At 51.6% G+C, this 7,879-nt stretch overlaps 1 protein-coding gene across 3 annotated transcripts; it reads left to right on the forward strand.

Moving 5' to 3' along the window:
- Nucleotides 1-3,207: 3,207 nt before the first annotated feature.
- SMPD1 (sphingomyelin phosphodiesterase 1) lies at nt 3,208-7,820 on the forward strand. Of its 3 annotated transcripts, none has more exons than XM_055355270.2 (6): nt 3,208-3,752; nt 4,220-4,992; nt 6,043-6,214; nt 6,444-6,520; nt 6,723-6,868; nt 7,005-7,820. In XM_055355270.2, the coding sequence occupies exons 1-6, from the start codon at nt 3,453-3,455 to the stop codon at nt 7,043-7,045; spliced, it is 1,509 nt and encodes a 502-aa protein (XP_055211245.1). In that variant the 5' UTR covers nt 3,208-3,452; the 3' UTR covers nt 7,046-7,820. The 3 variants fall into 3 exon arrangements, with proteins under 3 accessions (XP_055211245.1, XP_004050634.2, XP_018893085.1); XM_004050586.4 differs by having other exon boundaries at nt 3,214-3,752; nt 7,025-7,820; XM_019037540.3 differs by lacking the exon at nt 3,208-3,752 and having other exon boundaries at nt 4,863-5,032; nt 7,025-7,820.
- The last annotated feature ends 59 nt before the right edge of the window (nt 7,821-7,879 follow it).

Raw genomic sequence — 7,879 nt, forward strand, 5'->3', positions numbered from 1 at the left:
TCGGGAGGCTGAGGCAGGAGAATCCCTTGAATCTGGGTGGGGGAGGTTGCAGTAAGCCAAGATCACCCCATTGCACTCCAGCCCGGGCAATAAGAGTGAAACTCTGTCCCGCCCCCCACCCCCGACCAAAAAACATATATATATATATATGGCAAAGAAACATGTTTTGGGGTAAAATATTTTGACTTTCTTCTTTGTCATGTAATTTTATGCCAGAGTATGACTGAAAAGTCAGTCACAATATATAGTGTTAAATAAAACCCAATTGATAAGAATTTATGGTTTGTAGGGCATGACTCCCCAGACCCTTTCGATAGGAATTTGGGCAAGATAAGAAAAAATCAGAGCTTAGTCCTCATTAGGAACTGCCTCTTCTTCTCCTTTAAAAACCCACTTGTGACTTCTGCTAATTGGGAGCATATACTCAGGGCAACTTGAATCTTCGCTTCACAGTCTTCAAACTTGGCCCAAATAAACTCTCTACTTATATCAAGTTTGCCTTAGATTTTTCCCTTTAGGTTGACATTTCCCAGAAGTTTTAATCAGATGAAGAAAGCTCCCAGAAGGTTTATTTCTGCATCTATTGAATCTGAAATGTCTTCGGCTTAAAATAATTGTTATACCAACTCTGGTGTTCTGAATGGGTCCCCACACAGCAAAGAATAGAGCCAGAATGTTGCATTTGTGAAAGGAAAATAAAAACTCAGGACTCCAGTTGACTATGCCAAAAGGAAAAAAAATAAACTGAAAACTGAGTCATGCAAGAAGGTGCCTTTCCTTTTGTTCCTAAGCAGATAGCTACAGACAAAAGGTTAAATATTTACAAAATTAGCCGGGTGTGGTGGCACATGCCTGTAATCCCAGCTACTCAGTAGGCTGAGGCAGGAGAATCACTTGAACCCGGGAGGCAGAGGTTGTGGTGAGCCGAGATTGCGCCATTGCACTCCAGCCTGGTCAACAACAGCAAAAACTCTGCCTCAAAAAAAAACAAAAAAAACACAAAAGGTTAAATATCTCCACAGGCATATTTACTTTATCTTATGTAAAGTGCCAGACGAATACATAATTGAGTATCTCCCTACCTGCTCCTTTTCTCTTGCGACATGTGGATTACCACACCCTTCCTCTTTCCCTCCAGCTCACTTTTCCCCTTTAAATATTGAAGCCCTCAAAATCATCTTTGGAGAAAGCCACAGACCACAGACTGTTTCTGCGATTCCGTGTTCATTTCTTCCAGCCATGTCCTTAACCTTGGCAAAATAAACTTCTAAATTGATTGAGACCTGTCTCAGACATGTTTTGGTTGACACATCCAAATTCCAGTTCCAGCATTTACTAGCTAGCTGTGGGATCTTGAGCCACTTACTTAATCCTACTTTCCTTCTCTGTAAAATGGGGATAATTATAATACCGACTTCCAAATTTGTTGTGAGGATTAACTTAAGGCACAGTCCTCAGAAAAGTACCTACAGAGGGTTATTCGGGCCAAGGGCCAAGGTTGAGGACTGCGACCCAGGACACACTTGCAAGTTGTCTTGGGGGAGCACTCTGGACAACAAAAGAGAGGCTCATATTTTCAAAGAAAAAAAAGATGAATTAGGAGAGGAAGTGAATACAAAAGTTGTTCATCAGGAATTCTCATTGTTTACAGAAATAACACTGGTTATACATTGTTTAGCGCTTGGCTATACATTGTTGAACTATAAGGTGTATGGCATTTAATGGCTACTTGGCATAGCAAGTGGTTTCAAGAGATAATTACTTAGCTCAAAGAAGAGTGAGAGTGACTGTTGCTACATTTTAAATGCCTGTCTGGGCCTGATAATTTAAAGGGGCTCATCTTCCTTAGATAAAAAGGTTTTGTTTTGTTTTGTTTTTCATAGTACATAATCTTAAAAATGCATGCTAATTATTACTGTGAGTACCGTATCTGAGATGATGTCCCCAGAACTGGGGGAAAAAAACACTTGTAAAAAATTATCAAAGGAAAGAACTGACAGGACTTGATAGCTCTGAGGATCCCTCAGAAGCACTCGTCAAACAGCTTAGGGTTTAATTGCTATTCTGCCACTTAACTTCTTTGTGCCTCATCCTATCTGTAAAGGGGGGTAATAATAGTATTTGTAGGGACCAGGGGAAACTTTCCCTTCGCCCTCTGAAATTCTGCTGAAAAATCAACCCACAAAAAACAGATTAATTGAAGAAAAGGCATAGAAATTTTATTAATGTGTCCACGGGGAACCACAGAGTGACTACCCACTTCCCAAACGAGTTCAGAAGCTTATGTGTCATTCAGGCAAAGCGGGTTATGGGAGTGAGGGGAAGAGGAATTCGGCTGAGGGAGGAGGAATGGATCAGGGAACAGATTAACTAGTACATTATCATGTGAAAGGTCTGTTCAGGTGTGATTATATTCTTGGTTTTATAGGGAGGGGAAGAAAAAAACAGTTGTTCCTTTTGATGGGTCTGGACGCTAGGTAACGGCTTTGGGAGAAAGGGGGCGGGAGTAGGAAGGTCGGACAGACCTTAAGGCTTAACTTAGTAAGTCAAACCACCATATTTTGGGTATGGATTTCTGAGCCCCAACATAATAGGTACTTCTTAGGGTTGTTGTGAGAATTGAAGATTATTAATTATAAAGTGCCTGGGTTGGTGCTTGGCACATCGTAAACAACTCCATAAAAGCTCGCTTTTACTGTCGTGGATACACGGAGGTGGGAGACCCAATTGGGTTCCAGCCCATGTTATTGGCCCCCATGGCTATATGGTCTTTACGGCTTCCTAGTCTCTTCACCATCTCTAAGGTTTGTTTCCTCATCTGAATCACAGGTGAGTGATTCTCAGGGTGACTCAAGAGGGCTGGTGCCAGTGGCAGAGCAAGGGAAATCGAGGGAAGGCGCCTTCCTGTCAGAGGCAACACACCCAGTGGGAGGATCCTGCCGGCCCTGCTCTCTCCTACCTTCCCTTCCCGGGCTAAACGCTGGGGTCGGTCTGGCAGCTATTCCGGGAATCTGAGCGCAGATTCTGACAAAGGAGACGTCTTCCACCGACCACATCACATGGAGCTCCAAAGCACGAGCACGGCCTCCCGCGGCTGTGACCTCAAGGCGGAGCCCCTGGTGACCTCAGGGAGAGTCCCCACCCCCGCAGCCCGTGCGCCCTGGGGCAGGGCGGGGGCAGGGAGAGGGGGCGGAATCGGGGCGGTCCCGGGAGCGCCCCGCCCGCTCCGCCTCTGCAGCGTTGACAGCTGCCCGCCACCGAGAGATCAGCTGTTAGAGATCAGAGGAAGAGGAAGGGGCGGAGCTGCTTTGCGGCCGGCCGCGGAGCAGTCAGCCGACTACAGAGAAGGGTAATCGGGTGTCCCCAGCGCCGCACGGGGCCCTGAGGGCTGGCTAGGGTCCAGGCCGGTGGGGACGGGACAGACGAACCAGCCCCGTGTAGGAAGCCCGACAATGCCCCGCTACGGAGCGTCACTCCGCCAAAGCTGCCCCAGGTCCGGCCGGGAGCAGGGACAAGACGGGACCGCCGGAGCCCCCGGACTCCTTTGGATGGGCCTGGTACTGGCGCTGGCGCTGGCTCTGTCTGACTCTCGGGTTCTCTGGGCTCCGGCAGAGGCTCACCCTCTTTCTCCCCAAGGCCATCCTGCCAGGTTACATCGCATAGTGCCCCGGCTCCGAGATGTCTTTGGGTGGGGGAACCTCACCTGCCCAGTCTGCAAAGGTCTATTCACCGCCATCAACCTCGGGCTGAAGGTGAGCACTGAAGGGGCTGCAGTGGAGGAGGCCGAAAGGAGTGCAGGGGCTGGGGGCTGGGTCTGATGCTGGTGCGCTGGGGTCAGAATGCATCCCTGATGGAGAGGGTGGCATCTACAATCCATCACTGAGTTTGCTCCCCTTTGGGGACACCCATGGCTACATGCCACCGTCACCCCATTGTGACCTTCGTGAAGTAAGAAAATAATGCAGACAGTGCCTGAGGAAGTCAGCTTGCCAAGCAAAGGCCTCATGCCACAGGCCGCTGAGCTAAAGAAGAAGCGATGGCCTGGTGCTGCCTGAGTTACAGGGCAATATCTGGAAGGCAAAGGTGTGCACTGAGCTTGGTGCACTGAGTCCTGCCCAGCCCCAGTTTGGAAATGGAGGCCCAAGGGGTGGTGGCCAGGGGTTGGCCTGGTTCCTCCGCTCTGCCTCTGATTTCTCACCATGCGCTCCTCCCACTGCAGAAGGAACCCAATGTGGCTCGCGTGGGCTCCGTGGCCATCAAGCTGTGCAATCTGCTGAAGATAGCACCACCTGCCGTGTGCCAATCCATTGTCCACCTCTTTGAGGATGACATGGTGGAGGTGTGGAGACGCTCAGTGCTGAGCCCATCTGAGGCCTGTGGCCTGCTCCTGGGCTCCACCTGTGGGCACTGGGACATTTTCTCATCTTGGAACATCTCTTTGCCTACTGTGCCGAAGCCGCCCCCCAAACCCCCTAGCCCCCCAGCCCCAGGTGCCCCTGTCAGCCGCATCCTCTTCCTCACTGACCTGCACTGGGATCATGACTACCTGGAGGGCATGGACCCTGACTGTGCAGACCCACTGTGTTGCCGCCGGGGTTCTGGCCTGCCGCCCGCGTCCCGGCCAGGTGCCGGATACTGGGGCGAATACAGCAAGTGTGACCTGCCCCTGAGGACCCTGGAGAGCCTGTTGAGTGGGCTGGGCCCAGCCGGCCCTTTTGATATGGTGTACTGGACAGGAGACATCCCAGCACATGATGTCTGGCACCAGACTCGTCAGGACCAACTGCGGGCCCTGACCACTGTCACAGCACTTGTGAGGAAGTTCCTGGGGCCAGTGCCAGTGTACCCTGCTGTGGGTAACCATGAGAGCACACCTGTCAATAGCTTCCCTCCCCCCTTCATTGAGGGCAACCACTCCTCCCGCTGGCTCTATGAAGCGATGGCCAAGGCTTGGGAGCCCTGGCTGCCTGCTGAAGCCCTGCGCACCCTCAGGTACTTATCGTCCATGGAAACCCAGGAAGGGAAAAGAAAGGTGAATGAAAGTGAAGGCAGAAGGGAACCTGGGGCATTGTCTCTGATTGCTCTAGCATGAGTCCTTAGTGCTCTTCATTTGGCTCCCCTACTCTGACTCCACCTTCCCTTTCTACTCTTTTGCCGCACCAGGCTATTTTTTTTTTTTATTTTAGTTTAGTTTTTGTAGAGACAAGATCTTGCTATGTTGCCCAGGCTGGTCTCAAACACCTAACCTCAAGCAATCCTCCTGCCTCGGCCTCCCAAAATGCTAGGACCACAGGCATCAGCTACTGCTCCTGGCCCTCCTTTTTTTTTTTTTTTTTTTTTTTTGAGATGGAATCTTGCTCTGTTGCGCAGGCTGGAGTGCAGTGGCACCATCTCAGCTCACTACAGCCTCCACCTCCTGGGTTCAAGCAATTCTGCCTCAGCCTCCCAAGTACTTGGGACTACAGGTGCACGCCACCACACCCAACTAATTTTTGTATTTTTAGTAGAGATGGGGTTTCACCATGTTGGCCAAGATGGTCTTGATCTCCTGACCTCATGATCCGCCCACCTCGGCCTCCCAAAGTGCTGGGATTACAGGCATGAACCACTGCACCCAGCTTTCCAGCCCTCCCTTTCTACTCTTATCTTCACCACCCTCCTTCAAAGGTCTGGCAGCATAACCTCTCTATGCCCCAGCTGTGTCTTTGCTCATGTTGGCCCTCTGGAAATGATTTCCCCCTTTTTTTTAAGTGCTCCAGTTTTTCCCCCCTTATCCATCCCATGTCATCTTCCCTCTGTGTGGTCCTTGCTTCCCATTCTAGCTAACTCTTATCCCTCCCCCATACTCCTGGAGCCCTCTGCCCTCGGAGCCTTTTGTGTTACACAGACCCAATAATTAGAACTGTTTGGTCTCTGGCTAGACTGTGAGCTCCTTGCAGGTGGGGAAGATGTCATGTATGCTTTCACCCTCCACCCAAATGCCCAGCACAGGAGGACCAGGATTGGAACAAGTGTTGACCTCTCATGTTTACTTTGTTTCAGAATCGGGGGGTTCTATGCTCTTTCCCCATACCCCGGTCTCCGCCTCATCTCTCTCAATATGAATTTTTGTTCCCGTGAGAACTTCTGGCTCTTGATCAACTCCACGGATCCCGCAGGACAGCTCCAGTGGCTGGTGGGGGAGCTTCAGGCTGCTGAGGATCGAGGAGACAAAGTGAGGGCCAGTAGTGGGAACACGGTGGTGCTGGGGGACAAGCAGGCTCCTGTTGAGCTGGAGCACCTCTGGGCACAGAAGTTTGATTTTCCTGGCGTTCCCAACAAGTGTTCCCTGGGGATTCAGCTCATGGTCACTGTTGAAAGCCTTCATTCAGTCCCCCTCTCTCTAGCCAGGGCTGCCTGGACCCCTGGATGCCCTGATTACCATCCTTAACTCTCCCTACTAGGTGCATATAATTGGCCACATTCCCCCAGGGCACTGTCTGAAGAGCTGGAGCTGGAATTATTACCGAATTGTAGCCAGGTAGGAGGGAGATGAGGGTGGGAGTAGGGACAGGGTGAGTGTCTGAAGGCTGAAGATTCCCTTGAGCATCTCACCATCCCTGTTGTCCCGTGGAGTGGGGAGGCTCCTCACTAGAACAGGTTGGAGAAAGAGGGCATCCTATCTCCCCAGATCTCTTCCTACCCCTCCCTAGAATCTTCTGAATGTAGTACCTTCTGGCCAGGTATGAGAACACCCTGGCTGCTCAGTTCTTTGGCCACACTCATGTGGATGAATTTGAGGTCTTCTATGATGAAGAGACTCTGAGTCGGCCGCTGGCTGTAGCCTTCCTGGCACCCAGTGCAACTACCTACATCGGCCTTAATCCTGGTGAGTGAGGCAGAAGGGAGCCTCCCTTATCCTGGAGTTGGTGGGATAGAGGAAGGACGTGGGAGCCAGAGCCTGCAAAGCATGGGCAGGATGTGTGGCCCCTCCCTGGAGTTACCCTTGCTCCTTTCCCCTCCAGTCAGCCCCGCTTCCTTGCAGGTTACCGTGTGTACCAAATAGATGGAAACTACTCCGGGAGCTCTCACGTGGTCCTGGACCATGAGACCTACATCCTGAATCTGACCCAGGCAAACATACCGGGAGCCATACCGCACTGGCAGCTTCTCTACAGGGCTCGAGAAACCTATGGGCTGCCCAACACACTGCCTACCGCCTGGCACAACCTGGTATATCGCATGCGGGGCGACATGCAACTTTTCCAGACCTTCTGGTTTCTCTACCATAAGGGCCACCCACCCTCGGAGCCCTGTGGCACGCCCTGCCGTCTGGCTACTCTTTGTGCCCAGCTCTCTGCCCGTGCTGACAGCCCTGCTCTGTGCCGCCACCTGATGCCAGATGGGAGCCTCCCAGAGGCCCAGAGCCTGTGGCCAAGGCCACTGTTTTGCTAGGGCCCCAGGGCCCACATTTGGGAAAGTTCTTGATGTAGGAAAGGATGAAAAAGCCCAAATGCTGCTGTGGTTCAACCAGGCAAGATCATCCGGTGAAAGAACCAGTCCCTGGGCCCCAAGGATGCCAGGGAAACAGGACCTTCTCCTTTCTGGAGCTGGTTTAGCTGGATATGGGAGGGGGTTTGGCTGCCTGTGCCCAGGAGCTAGACTGCCTTGAGGCTGCTGTCCTTTCACAGCCATGGAGTAGAGGCCTAAGTTGACACTGCCCTGGGCAGACAAGACAGGAGCTGTCGCCCCAGGCCTGTGCTGCCCAGCCAGGAACCCTGTACTGCTGCTGCGACCTGATGCCACCAGTCTTAAAATAAAGATAAGAGACTTGGACTCCAGACCCCTGTGTGACTGTCCCAATTTCTTCTTTCCAAGCAAGCAGGGCAAGGAGATCTTT

The sequence above is a fragment of the Gorilla gorilla genome, chromosome 9 (assembly GCF_029281585.2).
Source record: "Gorilla gorilla gorilla isolate KB3781 chromosome 9, NHGRI_mGorGor1-v2.1_pri, whole genome shotgun sequence".
Classification (NCBI taxonomy): domain Eukaryota; kingdom Metazoa; phylum Chordata; class Mammalia; order Primates; family Hominidae; genus Gorilla; species Gorilla gorilla.

Excerpts from the sequence above, each read along its gene's own strand:
- SMPD1 (XM_004050586.4), top strand. The coding sequence starts at position 3,453 with ATGCCCCGCTACGGAGCGTCACTCCGCCAAAGCTGCCCCAGGTCCGGC. Across the intron at positions 6,521-6,722 it reads TATTACCGAATTGTAGCCAG|GTATGAGAACACCCTGGCTG; the intron begins GTAGGAGGGAGA and ends CCTTCTGGCCAG. Across the intron at positions 6,869-7,024 it reads CTACATCGGCCTTAATCCTG|GTTACCGTGTGTACCAAATA; the intron begins GTGAGTGAGGCA and ends GCTTCCTTGCAG.